This window comes from Octodon degus, unplaced genomic scaffold, assembly GCF_000260255.1.
Source record: "Octodon degus isolate 3935 unplaced genomic scaffold, OctDeg1.0 scaffold00063, whole genome shotgun sequence".
In the NCBI taxonomy this organism is placed as follows: Eukaryota; Metazoa; Chordata; class Mammalia; order Rodentia; family Octodontidae; genus Octodon; species Octodon degus.
This window is the reverse complement of record NW_004524639.1, coordinates 1,349,448-1,367,083: the sequence shown is the minus strand read 5'-3', so window position 1 is coordinate 1,367,083 and position 17,636 is coordinate 1,349,448. Positions and strand designations below refer to the sequence as shown.

At 38.2% G+C, this 17,636-nt stretch overlaps 1 protein-coding gene across 2 annotated transcripts in view; it reads left to right on the top strand.

The window, feature by feature from the left end:
• The window catches only part of Hprt1 (hypoxanthine phosphoribosyltransferase 1), a 49,446-nt gene that overhangs the window by 16,278 nt on the left and 15,532 nt on the right, over positions 1-17,636 (top strand). For both annotated transcript variants that reach the window (XM_012515419.2, XM_023718882.1), the window contains 2 exons: positions 9,193-9,376; positions 16,946-17,011. In XM_012515419.2, the coding sequence (XP_012370873.1) occupies positions 9,193-9,376; positions 16,946-17,011 (250 nt within the window). The remainder of the gene's footprint in view (positions 1-9,192; positions 9,377-16,945; positions 17,012-17,636) is intronic.

Below are 17,636 nucleotides of genomic sequence, written 5' to 3'. Positions count from 1 at the left end.
GGAAGAGACAAAGAAGCAGAAATGATAAGCAGAGACAGGCAGACAGACACAAAGACACAGACAGTGACAGAGGAGGAGGCAGAGGCAGAAGCGGAGGCAGAGACAAGAGACAGAGACAGAGACAGATAGTGAAAGGCAGAGAAAGAGGCAGGGACAGAGACAGAGTCAGAGGTAGAGGCAGAGGTAGAGACAGAGGCAGAGGCATAGACAGAAACAGAGGTAGAGGCAGAGACAGAGTCAGAGGCAGAGACTGAGGTACAGGCAGTCATACAGAGAAAGACAGAGACAGTGACAGACACAGTCAGAGGCAGAGGCAGAGACAGAGGCACAGACAGACATAGAGAAAGACAGACAGTGACAGGAGGAGGCAGATTCAGAGACAGAAACAGGCAGAAAGAGAGGCTAGACAGAGGCAGAGTCTCATAGAAACAGGAAGACAGAGAATGATGGAGACAGAAGCAAAGTCAGAGGCAGAGAGAGACAGAGTCAGTGGCAGAGAATCATAGGCAGAGACAGAAACTGAGGGAGACACAGAGGCAGAGACAGAGACAGATACAGTGGCAGAGACAGAGACAGAGTCAGAGGAAGAGATAGAGGCAGAGGCTGGCAGAGACAGAGTGAAAGACACAGACAGTGACAGAGAGGCAGTGGCAAATGCAGAGACCCAGGTAGAGAAAGAGAGACAGACAGTCAGAGGCTAAGGCAAAAACAGAGCCCGAGACAGAGCGGCAGGGGCAGAGCCAGAGCCAGAGAGAAAGATACAGACCATGACAGAAACAGAGGCAGAGAGTCAGAGCCATAGACAGAAACAAAGGTAGAAACAGAGACAGGCACAGAGGCAGAGACCAAGGCAGACACAGAGACAGAGAGAAAGACACAGAGACCAGAGAGAAAGACACAGACAGTGACAGACAGTGTCAGAGGCAGACAGAGACAGAAAGACACATACAGTGACAGAGGAGACAGGCAGAGACAGAGTCAGAGGCAGCAACAGAGACAGAGGTACAGAGAGAGAGGTAGAGACACAGAGTGCCACCGGCAGAGATACAGAAGTAGAGGCAGAGGCAGAGACAGATAGGTGGAGGCAGAGTCAGAGATAGAGATAGAGATAGAGATAGAGATAGAGATAGAGATAGAGATAGAGATAGAGACAGAGTCAGATGCAGAGGTAGAGATAGAGGCACAGACAGAGAGTCAGAGGCATAGACAGAGGCAGAGGCAGAAACAGGCAGAGGCAGACAGAGACAGAATGTTATAGATGGTGACATAGGAGGAGACACTGGCAGAGGCAGACACAGAGACCGAGACAGAGTTAGAGACAGAACAGAGGCAGAGGTAGATGCAGAAACAGAGACAGACAGTCATTGACAGAGGCCTAGGCAGAGGCAGACGCAGAGGCTGAGTCAGAGGCAGAGACAGGCTGAGTCAGAGGCACAGGCAGCGAGGCAGAGACAGAGAGTCAGAGACCAAGATAGAAACAGGCAGAGGTAGAGACAGAGAGGAAGACAAAGACAGTGACAGAGGCAGAGGCAGAGATAGGCAGAGGCAGACATAGAGACAGACGTAGAGTCAGACAGAGAGGCATAGGCAGAGACCAAGAGTCAGAGGCAAGGACAAAGGCAGCAGCAGAGGCAGAGGCACAGACTGAGACCAAGAGGGAGTGGCAGAGGCAGAGACAAACAGAGACAGACAGAGGCAGAGAGAGAGGCAGAGGCAGAGACAGAAGCAGAGAGTAAGACATAGACATGACAGAGACAGAGGCAGAGACACAGAAAGACAGACAGTGACAGAGGCAGAGGCATAGGTAGAGACAGAGGAAGAGATAGAGACAGAAACAGACATAGAATGAACATTTTCTTCCTCTTTCCCAATATCTATTTTTACATTTTGGTCCTTATTTACATTTTTAATTTCACCAGAGCACCAACGTGATATTTATACATGTGTATGCATTTCATTTCACTTAAGACTATGGCCTCAAGGTATATCCATTTACCTATGACTGTCTCAATTTATCCTCCTTCATGAAAAGTAGTATTCCATTGTATTAAAAACCACATCTTCTTCATGCATTCATCAGTTGATGGGCATCTGCCTTGTTCCCAAAATTTGCCTATTACAGACTGTGCTACTATAAACATGATATGATGCTTTTAATTCTTTTGGGAAGACACTGAGAAGGGGAATGGCTGGATTAAATGGAATCTGTAGCTTGACTTTTTGAAGAATCTCCACACTGATTTCCACAGTGGTTGGCACTGGCCTACACCCCCACCAATAATGGAGAAGAATTTCTTTTTCTCACAGCCCTGCCAGCATTTGTATTGGTTGATTTCTTTCTTTTTTATTTTTTTGGGCCAGCTCAGCTCGTCCTGAGGGTGGGGCTGGTGCAGCATGGTGTGCCAGGGATTGTATCACATCCCCTGTGCCTGCCTAAAGTTGCCTAAGCAGGCATTTTAGACCACTGAGCTATCTTGCCAGCCCCAAAAGTGATTTTTTTTTGGGTGGTACCAGGGATAGAACTCAGGACCTTGTGCTTGCCAGGCAAGCACTTATTCCACTGAACTATCTCCCTGGCCCCCTTAGTTGATTTCTTGATAATAGATCTTTCTGGAGTGAGTTGGAATCTCAGCCTTGTTTTAATTTGCATTTCTTGAATAACCAGTGATGTTGAACATTTTTTCATATATTTATTTTTTATTTCTACTTCTTCATCTGCCCATTTTTGGATTGAATCTTTAAATCTGGAATCTTTAAATTTGCATTTTTTTGTATTTAGGACAGGGTCTACAGGGTCTCACTATGTAGATCAGACTCATAGTGATTCTCCTGTTTTCAGCCTCCCAAGAGCTGGGATTACAGTAGTGTACCACCGTGCCCAGTCTCAGTTGCTGTCTCAGTGCGCCCCAGGGACAGGGCTGGCAGGGCACACTGGGGATCAAACCCAGGCCACTGTGCTCTGCCTAAGCAGGTGCTTTAGTCTGCTGAGCTATCTGGCTGGCTCTTCCATTTTAATTGTAGTTTAGTATATGGTGAAAGATATGAGTTTTTATGGGATGTAGAATGCCAGTTTCATCAGCGCCATGTATTAAAGAGGCTATCTTTCTTCCAGCGAATGTGTTTGGCATCATTAGGACAAGGTGGCAGGGGCCGGGGAGATAGCTCAGTAGAATAAGTGCTTGTCTGGCAAGCGCAAGGGCCTGAGTTCAATCCCCAGTACCGTCAAATAAAAAAAGGTATCTCCAGGACAAGGTGACAAATATGTATGGAGATGTTTCTGCATCTTGTCTATCCCATTGATCCTTGGGTCTTTTTTTTCCAATACCATGCTGTTTTAAGTTAGGGGTTGTGGTGTTTTTGTGCCTTACCTTTGTTTCCCAGAATTGCCTTTGCTGTTCTAGGTCTCTTCTGGTTCCAAATGAATTTTAAGATTGTTTTCTCTAATTCTGTGAGATATGCTGTTGAAAGTTTGATTGGGATTGTATTTAAATCTTTATATCAATTTTGGAAGTATAACCATTTTCACTCTTGGTTGTTCCTACCCCAAAGTAAGAGATATCTTTCCTTTTTCTGATATCCTCTTCAATCTCCTTTTTCAGAGTACTGTAATTTTCAACATAGAGGTCTTTTACATGCTTTGTTAGATCAATTCCTAGGTATTTTGGTTTTGTGAATGCAAATGTGAAAAGTGTGTTTTCCTAATTTCTTTCTGTGAGTTTGTCATTCATGTTATTCAATCCCTTCAGTGCTGATGAGATAGCTCAGTGGTCTAAGCATCTGCTTAGGAAAACCCAAGGACTAGGATTTTATCATCATTTCCCCCACCACCACAGGCCATGTGGGCCCTGCCCCTAGGCATGCTGAGCCTGCCATCAAGACAGGGTGTGGTAGTGCTCGCCTGTAATCCCAGTACTGGGGAGGGAAGCTGAAAACGGGAGGATCACTATGAATCTGAGCTATGTAGTGAGACCCTATACCAAATACATTAAAAAAAATCTAGAAGTCTTGATGGAATTTTTGTAATCTTCTATGTCAAGTATCATGTCATCCACAAATAATGGTAATTTATTTTCTTCCTTTCCTGTCCTTGTTCCTTTTATTTCTTTCCTTTGTGTAATTGCTCTGGCTAATGTGTCCAGAACTGTATTGAATAGCAGTGGTGGTAGTGGAAATCCTTGTCTTGTTTTTGATTTTAGAGTGAAGGATTTCAGTTTCTGTCCATTTAGTATAAAGTTGGCTATTCATTTGTTGTAGATGACTTTTATCAGATTGAGATAAAGACCACCTATTCGAATTTTCTGTAGGTTTTTTTTAATCATGAATGGGTATTGGACATTGTTGAAAGCTTTTTCTGCATCTATTGAGATGATCATAAGTTTTGGCCTTGACTCTGTTAATATAGTATATTATGTCTATTGGCTTGCATATGTAGAGCCATCTCTGAATCCCTGGGGTGAATTTTACTTGGTCATAGTGTGTATGTAATCTTCATGATGATTTGCTGCATTCTGTTTGTCAGTATCTTATTGAGGATTTTTGCATCAAAAATGGACCCACTTCACTTCATTTGTAAGGGAGATTGGCCTATAGTATTCTTTCTTGGTTGGGCTCTTCTATGGTTTTGATATTAGGGTAATGCTTACTTCCAGGAATGAACTTGGGGGTATTGCTTCCCTTTCAGTTTAATTAAAGTACTTGCAAATTTGTAGTATTTGATCTTCTCTAAATTTCTTAAAGAAGGTATCATTCATCTTGAAAAAACCAAGAAGAGTCACTAAACTACCCCCTACAGGAAAAGTTCCCTCTTTGTATTCATGCCTATTTGCTGTGTAACTACTTTCCCCATTTGATTCCTATTTAAACAATTTTATCTGACCAATTGTGCTTGTAATCTTATTGGTAGACCATAGTTTTGTTCCACCTCATGCCTTCTTTACGAGTTCCCCTCTTTCCCACCTTGGACCCACCTCACTTTGTGGATTTGCTTTATAAAAACACCCAGAAAAGACAGGTTCCACCGGGGAGATGGCTTAGTAGAATAAGTGCTTTCCTGGCAAACACAAGGACCTGATTCAATCCCTGGTTCCACAAAAAAAAAAGAAAGAAAGAAAGAAAGAAAGAAAGAAAGAAAGAAAGAAAGAAAGAAAGAAAGAAAGAAAGAAAGAAAAAAAGAAAGAAAGAAAAGACAGACTCCTTGGCAACCCACTGGAGTTGCTTCTGTCCTTCTCTTAGACAGAGGTTTTCTTTTCCTCAATAAACACAATTTGCTTTTAAAAAACAAACCTCTTGTAGAATTTAATAATGAATCTGTCAGAGTCTGGGCTTTTCATTGTTAGTATGTTTTTAGTTATGTCTTTTGTATCATTGGTTGATATTGATTTATTTAGGAATTTTATATCTTCTTGATTCAGCTTTGGTAATTCATACGTATCTAGGAATCTATCCATTTCTTTTGCATTTCCCATCTTATTAGAATACAAGTTTTCCAAGTAGGTATAGATGATCTTCTGGATTTCTGCAGGGTCCATTGTGTTTTCACCCTTTGCATTCCTAATGGCGTGGATTTGAGTCTTTTTTATGAATTTAGGACAAGGTCTACAGGATCCATAGTGTCTCACTTACGTAGATTGGATTTATAGTGATTCTCCTGTTTACAGCCTCCCAAGTGCTGGGATTACAGGCGCATACCACCATGCCCAGTCTCAACTGGGGCCAGCAGAGCACACTGGGGATGGGACCCCTGGCCATTGCACTCTGTTGAAGAAGGCGCTTTAGTGCACTGAGCTATCTGGCCAGCCCGATTTGAGTCTTCTCTTTCCTTTATTTGATAGGGTTGGCTAAAGGTGTATCAATTTCATTTAATCTTTCAAAGGACCAGCTCTTTGATTCATTGATTTTTTTTATTATTTTCTTAGTCTCCATTGCATTAATTAATTTCCTCCCTTATATGAACTATGAACTTGGCCTGCTCTTCTTTTTCCAGAAGCTTGAGGTTCAACATTAAGTTATTTATTTGAGCTGCTTTTTTTTCCTGACATGTGTGTTCACCGGTATAAATTTCCATTGTGGAACTGCAAAAGTTTTCTGAGCCTACTTTATAGATTCCTTTCCCTAGACACTGGCTGCTAAATAGTGCACTGGCCACTATTTATATATAGTAAATGTACACTTATATAATAATTTGACACATAGGTATGTACATTCATATAGTACTGAAATTTATTGAAGGTGTTTTTTATTTTGAGACAGGACCTGTTATCTAGTCAAGCTGGCCTCAAACTCAAGATCCTTCTTCTAAATATTAAACAGAAACAGTGAATCTACTAGAAAAGACAGTAGGTAGAACTCTTGAATACATAGGTATAGGCAAGGATTTTATGAACCAAAACCTGATCACATGGGAAATATTAAGAATAAACAAATGGAATCTCATATTAAAAAGATTTATACAACAAAAGAAATCAATAAAGTGTAGAGACAACCCACAGAGTTGGAAATGTTTTTGCTAACTGTTATTCAGACAAAAGACTGTTTTCTAGAATGTATAAAGAACTCAAAAATAAATCAGACCCTCCAAATTTAAAGACCCAATCCAAAAAATGGGCATCTGAGCTCAATAGACACCTTTCAAATGAAAAAGTAGAAATGGAAAATAAATATATGAAAAATGTTCAGCATCATTGCTCATTCAATAAATGCAAATTAAAACAATGTTGAGATTCCAACGCATTCCAGAAAGAAGGTCTGTTAACCAGAAATCAACCAATGACAAATGCTGGCAGTGCTGTGAGAAAAAGAAATCCTTCTCCATCTCCATTATTGGTGGGAGTGTAGGCCAGTGCCAACCACTGTGGAAATCAGTGTGGAGATTCCTCAAAAAGTCAAGCTACAGTACTGGGCGTGGTGGTGCACGCGTGTAATTTCAGCACTCGGGAGATTGAGCCAGGAGGATCTCTGTGAGTTCAAGACCAGCCTGGGGTCTACAAAAGTGAGGGCAAGGCCAGCCTGAACTACATAGTGAGACTCTGTCTCAAAAAAAAAAAGTCAAACTACAGATTCCATTTGATCCAGCCATTCCCCTTCTTGTTATCTTCCCAAAAGAATTAAAAGCATTATACCATGTTTATAACAGCACAGTCTATAATAGGTGAATTTTGAGGGTTTTTTTTTGGCAGAATTGGGGATTGAACTCAGGCCCTTGCGTTTGCCAGGGAAGCACTTATTCCACTGAGCCATGTCCTCTGCCCCATATAATAGGTGAATTTTGGAAATAAGCCAGATGCCCATCAACTGATGAATGGATAAGGAAGATGTGGTTTTTAATACAATGGATACTACTCTGCCATGAAGGCAGATAAATTGAGATAGTCATAGGTAAATGGATGTACCTTGAGACTATATTCTTTTTTATGTATTTAGTACAGGGTCTATAGGGTCTTACTACACAGATCGGACTCATAGTGATGCACCTGTTTTCAGCCTCCCAAGTGCTGAGATTACAGGCATGTACCACCACTCCCAGTGTCAATCCTCTTCTCAGCACGCCCACAGGGTGGGGCCAGCATGTCATGCTGGGAATTGAACCCTAGTCCCTGTGCTCTGCTTGAGCAGGCGCTTTAGGCAGAGACTATATTCTTAAGTGAAATAAATCGCACACACATGTATAAATATCACATTGGTTCTCTGGTGTGAAAAATTAAAAATGTAAAAAGAGGCAAAATGTAAAAATAGATATTGTCAAAGAGGAATAAAATGTTCATACGGGGAGGGGAACTAAGGAAAGACGGGAAGGGAAAGGAAAAAAAATTAAAAGTTAAAAAAAGTGGAAACAAAGCTTTTGTAAATGAGGGGAAGAGGGGTTGAAGGGAGTGTAGAGGAATGGAGAAAAAAAGAGTCAAGATATATCATATACAGGTAAAAGTTCCCTATGATGGATGTGATCATCATGTATGACTGAAATATCCCAATAAACTTAAAAAATACCTTGATATCCTCTTTCCTCAGACTCCACAGTTCTGGGATTATAGATATGTGCCATTGTACCTGGCTTTCTTTTTCATTTGTGTTTTTAGCATATCATATATTTTGTAGGTCGCATAGCATTTTATTTATGGAAATTCCTAATTGATTTAACGAGCCCACTATTGATGATCACTTAAGATTTCTCCGTTGTTTTGCTGTCATAGATGTACCAGAGGAAACATCCTTTTATACAAGTCTTAGCTGACCCAGAACCTCCCCTAAATAAACGAGGCTTGATCAGAAAAAAAAAAACAAGTCTTAGCTGGCCCTTGCTTAGCTTTACCCAAATGGATAAATTCTAGGTCAAGGGGCAGTTGTTTATTGAATATTATGGTACTGCCAGTTTTATACTCCAATAGGTCCTATCAGTTAATGTTTCCAGGGGTATATGAGAATGCTATTTTCCTTACAGTCTCTTCTAATGATGCATATTATATCATTTAGTCAGAATTTGCCAATCTAATAGATAAAAATGTTGTCTTATTTTTATTTGCATTGTTAAGTTTGTATTATATGCTATAATATACCTGAATTTTAAAAATTTAATTTTATTTTATTTTGAGGAAATATTTTGTAATAACAAAAGCAAGAACAAAAATCAAACAAAGACAAAAACATGGTAACATACAACAATACGTATGTTATAGGTTTTCAAAACAGGAATAGCTGATTAACAATGGTTTGTATATTATCTAATTTTCATCATCAAATCTGTTGCTCAGATTAAGATATAGTTATGTATGATTGGATATATGATTGAGTATTACCACTTGCTTTCAAGAAGCCTTAAATTTTTGTTCTTGTCTTTTTTTTCTCTTTTTTAAAAATTTATTTTAAAAAGAGTATAGTAATAATTGATATGACATTAGAAATGGTACACAATTAGAAGACCAAGTTGACAGGCATCAAATTTCAGGATTGTTTTTCATGAAAGTAGAATATCCTTTATGAGGGCAAAGAATGTGTTTAATGAATATTTAATGCTTAAGAGATAATTTCTTTTCTTTTTTTTTTTTTTTTTTTGACGGGACCAGGGATTGAACTCAGGCCCTTGCACTTGCCAGGGAAGCGCTTATTCTACTGAGCCATCCCCCTGGCCCCAAGAGATAATTTCTTATCAAATTTAAATGTGTGGAACTATCTTTTAAATCTCTGATTTTATTTCTATAGGACTGAAAGACTTGCTCGAGATGTGATGAAGGAGATGGGAGGCCATCACATTGTAGCTCTCTGTGTTCTCAAAGGGGGCTATAAATTCTTTGCTGACCTGCTGGATTACATTAAAGCACTGAATAGAAATTGTGATAAATCCATTCCTATGACTGTAGATTTTATCAGACTCAAAAGCTACTGTGTAAGTATATTTGATAGATGATTTTAAAGATATGACTGTGGTTTTGCCTGTATTTTCTTTGCAGTTCTGTAAGCTCTACTTACACATCCATTTCACTCAGTTACCTTGGGCTTCTTTCTAACATACTCAGTAGCATTTTATATTAAAGTGAATATGGGCTTTTTCAAACTATTCATTTAGGTAGCAATATTCTTATTTTACAGGATTTTGTTATTATTTTTGCAAAGGTTTTGTGCTTTTGTGAGCTTGATCATTTTGTTTTTTGAGACAGGAATCTCACTATGTTATCTAGGCTAGACTTGAGTTACTAGGCAAAGCTGACCACCCATGGGAGTCTTCCAGATGCTGGGAATATAAGCATATGCCACCACGCCTGGCTTCGTATAGGTGTTTCTTAAAAACTTTTTATAAGAATTCCTGATGGATATTGGGGATGCCTTACTTAATGGTAATGGATGTCTTCTGGAACTAGATTGTTTAGGAGGAGGTATGCCTGGATTATAAGGTTAAAAATTACTTTCCAATAGTTACATTCTCTTAATGAATAGAATGATTTGTTCTAATGGTGTTTGTAAATAGGATCTCAAGTCCGCATCTTGTACAGCAATTAACCACTAAGAAGAATGTATGCAGTGTGTTAATTATTGAAACTTTCTTAGTGATTTGATTTGAAATTGTCTCATTGCTATTTGTTTATCAATAAAATTATGAAAAAAAAATAAAGAGCCTAAAGCATTAAAAAAAATTACTTCGCAGCAAGTAGAAACCTCTTTTGACACATAGTCACTCTGCCTGTGTCACACAATCTGAAATGCACTAGAACGTTGATACTGTGATAAAACAAAATCAGAATAATATTTATGTCATTTTTATCATTCACAGTGTCTTTGTGTGAGTGTTGGATTTTTTTTAGTTCTGTTACTTTGTATTTTGTTACTTTCTGTTTTCCAAAACAAGCATTTCTTTTATATTTTCTTCAAAGATTAGAACAAGTCTAGTCTTTGTTCTTGCATACATTAATGTTAGAGTATATCTTTATAGAAGCTCACTTTTGTTCATGTTGTTTTGAGAGTGAGAACACTTAGCAATATTTAACTTTCAACCTTCATTCTGCCTGTGAGCCATCTATTTGAATGAACCAAGTCTTAGACCTTTTCTACTTCTTTTGTTACTAAGGGTTAATCCCAAGATCTTGTGCATGTTAGGCAGGGACTCTACCAGTGAGCTACATCCTCAACCTGCATTTTCCACTGTAAAGTAAGATTTCGATTGTAGGTTTTTCTTAAGGTTATTTTTCTTCAGTCCTCAATGACTGTACTCCATACATGTACTTTAGAGGAGGTCATGGGCAGCATAGAAGGTCTCCATAGAGTGAGGCTTTCAGTCTTACTTGGCTGCTCAAGATCAGTTCCTGTCCACCTTGCTGTGAATGTCATCACTGAGCGATGCAGCTTCACAGAGAGTTGCACATAGGTATTGGCAAAGACATAGGTATTGGTGACATGACACCCCTTGGAAAATGTTTTAGATGTCTGTGACCTCTTTTGTGTTTCAAATGATGAGCTTCTTGGTGAGCTTGTGTTAGATACACATCAGGTAGTCTGTACAGTGCGTAGGCTGCCAACATGACCATTGGTCCTTTTTTTGTCATCTTGGAAGCAAGAACATGAGAAAGGTTTTTCTATGTTTTGGTTATTTCTATGGGTTGTTGGGTAGCCACTTAAGTATCATCATAGACATTTTCTTTATCCTATTACATAAGCCCTTTATGCCCATATGTCATGACAGTACTTTATAAGTTTCTTTTAACTTTTTAAAACCTTGCTTAAATTCTTTATTATTTTATTTATTTTTTGGTAAGGGTCATGCTACACAGTGCAGACTTGTAGTGATCCTCCTGTCTCAGCCTCCCTAATGCTGGCATTACAGGCATGTGCCACTATGCTTGATTCCAGCCTTGGTTAAATTAAAAGATTTAAACATAAAACTTGGATTTGTACTCAACACAAGTTGCTGATTGATTCACTGGTTGATAGTTTGTGCTAAGACTTAATTCTAGGACTGGCCAGATAGCTCAGCAGATTAAAGCATCTGCTTAGGTAGATGTGGGGGCTGGGGTTCGATCCCCAGAGTACCGTGCAAGTGCTGCTCCCAGGGCAAGCTGAGATGGTGATTGAGATTGGGCGTAGTGGCACGCACCTATAATTCCAGTGCTTGGGAGGCTGGTAACAGGAGAATCCCTACGAGTCCATTCTATGTAGACACTGTACTAAATACATAAAAAACGAACTTAATTCTAGACAGGGTAGCTGCTGGTATTATAGCTGATCAGCCTTTAATAATGTTGTTAGAGTTCCATTGAGTACTCATAGCCCATGATATGACTTAACCTTTTGGTCTTATTTAACAACTTTCATACAAAATAAATCCTTGAGTTTGTTTATGAATCCTATCTGGGCATATATGCCTAAAAGTTCTTTTTTTCTTTTTTAAAACAATAGTGGGGATTGTATCCAGTGCCAGAAGCACACTAGGCATGTCTATCAGTGAGATACATCCCTACCCATTTTGTAAAGTTTTTTTTTTTTTTTTTTTTTTTTTTGCGGAACCGGCGATTGAACTCAGACCCTTGCACTTGCCAGGGAAGTGCTTATTCTACTGAACCATCTCCCCGGGCCCCATTTTGTAAAATTTGAAACAGATTCTCACTAAGCTGCCCAGGCTAGCCTTTAACTTGGCAACCTCCTGAGTAGCTTGGATTAAAGATGTGGGCTGCCACCCTTGGCTCAGAATATTCTTTCTTTGGGAAGCAAAAGCAAGCAAAAAAGGGGAGAAAATTCAGTATTTTTCATTTTAAAATATTCTGTTGTTATAAAAGCAATTTGTAGTGGTAAAAACTTTGACTTTTTTCCTTTTTTTTTTTTGGTAATAGGAATTGAACTCAGCCTCTTGCTTGCTAGGCAAGGGCTGTGCTGCTGAGCCATATCCCAGGCCCCACTTTGACAATTTAATTCCATTATTTAGTTTCATTTTTCCCCTATTAGTTTTAGATCTCAGAGGATTATTAAATCACACTCCTCAATGGATAAAAAGCATGAAATCTTAAACTTAAGTGAAGCATATTTTAATGTGCATTTTTATGTAAGATAAAAGAACCTATAATGTTTTATGTAAAATTCTATGTAGATTTACTACTAAACAATAGAGGAAAAATATCCATATGCTCTTCTGTTGATTTGAACTACTGTTTCTTAAACTATTTAATAATTCAACAGCTTGTCATGGAAAGTATTCACATATGCATATTTACAACCAGGCAGCTTAATTTGTAAAACCATAAAGTGGAAATTATAAATTCTATCATGACTAATATTGATGTCATTATGACTTTACATACTGATCTTGACTGGTTTGAAGCCGTGAATCAAAGGCTAATCTGTACTGTACTAGTCCTAAATAAATGCTCCATGTGTTAACTATTCCAAGAATATATAAAGAAGCATTATGTTAACACATTCATCTAGTTTTTCTTCCAAATAATAAGTTTATTTTCCCAATTAAATACATGGTTATTCCTTAAAAAACATGCAGTTGCAGAAAGTTATAAAGACATTAAATCTTCCCAAATTCTGCTACCACTTTTTATATCTAATTTCAAGAATTTTCTTTTCATACATATAATCACATATTAAACTTTGTATACTCTTAATCAGAATACCCAGGCAAGATTTTACTTATCTAGTGCCTGTGTGGGAAATAGTGTGGTGATTCCAAATACCCTATTTCATTAAATTAGAGATGCTCTTAAGACTTAACATTTTTGTATTGCTAGGAAAGAAAAGACTTCTAAGTTACATTTATATTGTGCCATCAATTGTAGTAATGTTAACCTCAGAGACATGAATATATGAATATACACCTTGGAACATTGATATATAGGGGTTTTTTTTGCTTTTTTGCGATACTGGGGATTGAACTCAGGACCTTGTGCTTGCCAGGCAAGCGCTTATTCTACTGAGCCATCTCTCCAGCCCTGAAATATAGTTTTATATATTCAGTAATATTTTCTGCCTCTGAGGCTCTGTAATACTCAGAAAAGTGAAACAGTTAATAAGTATGTGAATATATTTCCACTAATGTGAGTTGTATTTCAATTTTGAATATTTTTACTAAAAGAATTGAAAAAAAGTAATGGAGCCTCAGGAAAAAAAGTTGTTAGACCAAGTTTTGTTGGTGCTGAGAAAATGAAGACCCAGAGACCTCCTGAATGATAGGTACATCATCTACCACTGAGCTATACCCCTAGCCCTAAAACTGAAATTGTTGTTGCTTCCTAGAGGTGTTCAAATTCCTAGAAATGGACAAGTATGAATAAACAAAGTTCTTTCTTATTGTCCACCTTTTTTCATTTTTCTTTTTTTTTTAAAGGAAGAAATGTTTATTTTTGTCTCATAGTATCAGAGGTTTCAATCGATGATAGACTGACTTTATGGCTTTTATTTATTTATTTTTTATTTTTTTGGCAGAACCGGGGATTGAACTCAGGCCCTTGTGCTTGCCAGTGAAGCACTTATCCTCCTTTTTTCACCAAGACTCTTAGGCAGACAGGCATTAAGGGAGTATATTTGTAACCTGGAAGAACTTTTCTGGGAATTGGAGTAGTTGACACCCTAAATTCAGGATAGCTTGGACCCTGGCTGAAAGGAGTGAGAAGAGATGGTGGGGATGGTTAGAGCAACTGTGGAGGGGGGTCTCTCTCATCCAGTTGTGTCGCCCTACACATCACCATAATTAAAGATCAAGCATAGAAGATGCACTTATAAAGGAATACAGTGGAAACTTGTGTACACTGGAGGGGAGGAAGGGGAAATTAGTGCAGTTCATGTGGGCACCCAGGTAGGGTCATTTATTCATGTATTTCATTTATGTGATTTTGGGCCATTATGACAATATTCCAGCAAGTTGACTGTACAATCACTCTTAAATGGAACTTCTTTATTAGCCTCCATTGAAAAGGTGGCTAAGGGCTAGTGGTATAGCTCAGCCGACTAAGTGCTTGCTTAGGTGAGCTCAGGGACCAGGGTTTGATCCCTGGCCCTGCATGCCATGCCAGCCCAGCGCCTGGGTACGCTGACCTGGGGTGGAGTCTGGGCATGGTGGTGCACGCCTGTAATCCCAGCACTAGGGAGGCAGAAATCAGGAGGATCACTGAGAGTCTGAACTGCATAGTGAGACCCTGCACACACACAAAAAAAACTTAATTAAAAAAAAAAGAAAAGGTGGCTATTTTTCCATGAATAAAAGCCTCTGAAGAAATAGAAACTAAAAACTTTGTCAGTGAGAATGTGGAGATTTGCATAGTGATAAGAAACCAATGTTTTATGTGCTTAAAGTTCTCTTGTCTCTTACCAACATCATCACAGCCTTTGGATCACAAGTATTTTTCCATGATTCCATCCATCAGTTGTTAAGATTTCTTGGTCTTTTCTTAAAAAGTTGGCCTGTAATACCACATTTCTACAGAAGATGGCACTATTTATCAAGGTTTATAATGGAAATTAGCATGCTTTACTCTCATGTAAGGCTTAAGGTTTTATATTTTCTTTTCCCGTTAACTAATTCTGTATGTTTGAAATGTTGGACTTTAATTAGAGTATTTTGCTAAGATGAGAATAATATGCAAGGCATTTTGATATCACAAAGTAATACATTTAGTGTACAACATGGAATAGTTGCTGGGGCAGAGGAATTTTTTTTCCTTGACAAGGATGTAACCCAGTGCCTCACACATGTTCGGCAAGTGCCATGTCCGCTGTACTTCTGAGCTGTACATGCAGACTAACGTGGGAAGTTTAAATGCTGAATATGAATGGTTTCATAGTCAACATAGTATTCTACTTGGTGTTTTTAATTAGCATTGTTCCGTGTCCGTGTATATTAGATTAGTAGAGTCTTTTTAATAGCTTCCTAATATACTGTTGTATAGATTAATTTCATTAATGTCTGCAGTTTCCTGTTACTAGACAAATTGCTTCTTTTCAGTGAATGGTTGGTGAATGTTCTTGAATATATCTTTGCATACTTGTGTTTTTATAGCATCATAACCTGTAAGTAGGATTTCTGGGCCAAAATGGTACACGTTTACAGTTTTTCATAAGTGTTATCCTTTTCAAAAGAGTGTGCCAGTTTACGCTGTCATCAACAAGGGTGCCTGTTTTCCCTCAACATTTCATCAGGCTCAATTTTGCAAGTCTGGATGGGTAGACAGTAGAATCATGCTTTAGCATTGTTTTTCTCAGATAGTATAATTTTCTAAGTTAAGGACTTTGTTCTATAAATTCCCTATTTGTGTTTGTTCTCCATTTTCCTATGGGTTCTTAGTTGGAAGTCTAGTGTGTATCTTGGGAGTATTTGTTACTGTTCTTTTTAGTTTGGGTTCATATCATGCCTAAGTTTTTACCCTTTCTGCACATGTAAAAAAAATCCTATTTTCTTCACATCTGCTTATGGCTTTATTTTTTATATTTAGATTTTAATTCATCTGGAATTTATTTTGTGCATGCTGTGAGGTAGGGACCATACTTTATTTTTCCAAATGGATAAATAGTTGACCAAACACCACTTATTGAATAATTCATCTTTCCTTACTGACTCAAAATGCCATCTTTCTCATATACTAAATCCTCATGTTTCTGCTCTGTTTCTGGGCTCTCCTTTGTCAATTACAGTGCTGACACCACTCCATTGTAATTGCTGTAACTTTATGATATGGTTTGCTTTCTGGCAGGACAAGAGCTCTTTGGTTTACCTGCTTTTTTATCCTGTTTTCTGCTTTGAACCCAACACATCCAAATTACAGTTATTACTACTACCAACTGCAAAGGATAATGAGTATTCCCCTTTGAAACTCCTGTGAGGGTTTCTACTAGATTCTGTAATAGGAGCAATGAGAGCCTAAGAGGTATTGCCCTGAAGGACTGTAGGCCAGTCCTGGTTTCTTAGGACCAGGTCTGCCCTGTGGAAGATGACCTGGGCACAGGTTACTCTTTTTCTTTCCAGTTATGGGGACTGAATCCAGGACCTCACATGTAGTAGGCAAACATTCTACCATTTAGCCACATCTAGACTTTTGATGGGACATACCTTTAGGGTTAGATGTGATATTGACCAGCTCCTACGACTTGCTTGACTTGGGAATCATACAGGGCCAGAACCAGATGCCTGTCATGCTAATAACTTCCTTTGTGGTTCAGAAGTGACTCTAACTGCTGATGGGTGGCTGCTAATACTGTGCTCTCAAAAATGGCTACACCCTATTTTAAGATCCTTAAACATCAGATCAGCAATGACCAATTAGAACCTTTAATTTTTACTAATCTCTACTTGAAAGTTACCTGGTCATTCATTTCTAGAAACATAACTCATATCATTTAGAATGTCATAATGCTGTGAACATTAGATAGCTAACTTCTTAAACTTTGTAGTTTCCATTTGATAATTAGAAGTATGTATACATAAATGTGGTCATGTGTGTGTATATATATATAGTTTTTTTTCCCCTCAAACTAGAATGACAAATCAACAGGGGACATAAAAGTAATTGGTGGAGATGATCTCTCAACTTTAACTGGAAAGGTATGTTATATGTATATAAATATATATTTTGTGTGTGTCTGTCTTTTTAATTTAATTTAATTTTTTAAAGAAAAGGTAAAGAAAAACATCAGAAACAATACAAAATTTCATTAAACAAAGTAATGGGAATTCGACAGTGGTTGTTGTGTTGTATAATGTTTTCTTCAAATTAGTTGTTTAGGTTACTAGGTTATTGGTAAAAATGGAGTTATAAGAAATTTAAAAAATAAAGCATTAATATATCTTTTCCCTTCTTTCTTTTGTCCTTTTCCTCATCCCAGTTTTTCCTTTCCATTAAACAGATTCTTTTCCTTTTACAATATCTGTTGTACCTCTCAGATTTTATTTACTCCTTCAGGTTCTTACACTAGCCAGATAATACAGTGTTGGCACATCTGGGTCTGATTTGTCCTTGTCTTTTTGACACAGGCAGGCTTGCCATGAGCTCACATTGTAGCCCAGGCTGGCCTCGAACTCACAGCAACCTCCTGTGTCAGCTTTCCAAGTGCTAGAATTACAAGCATGCACCACCATGCTCAGAGCAGAAAGGTGTATGTCTATTGAGGGGAAAGAAAAGAACATTTTATACCAAGAGTGAATTAGTAATGTTGCTTTCTTTTTTTAT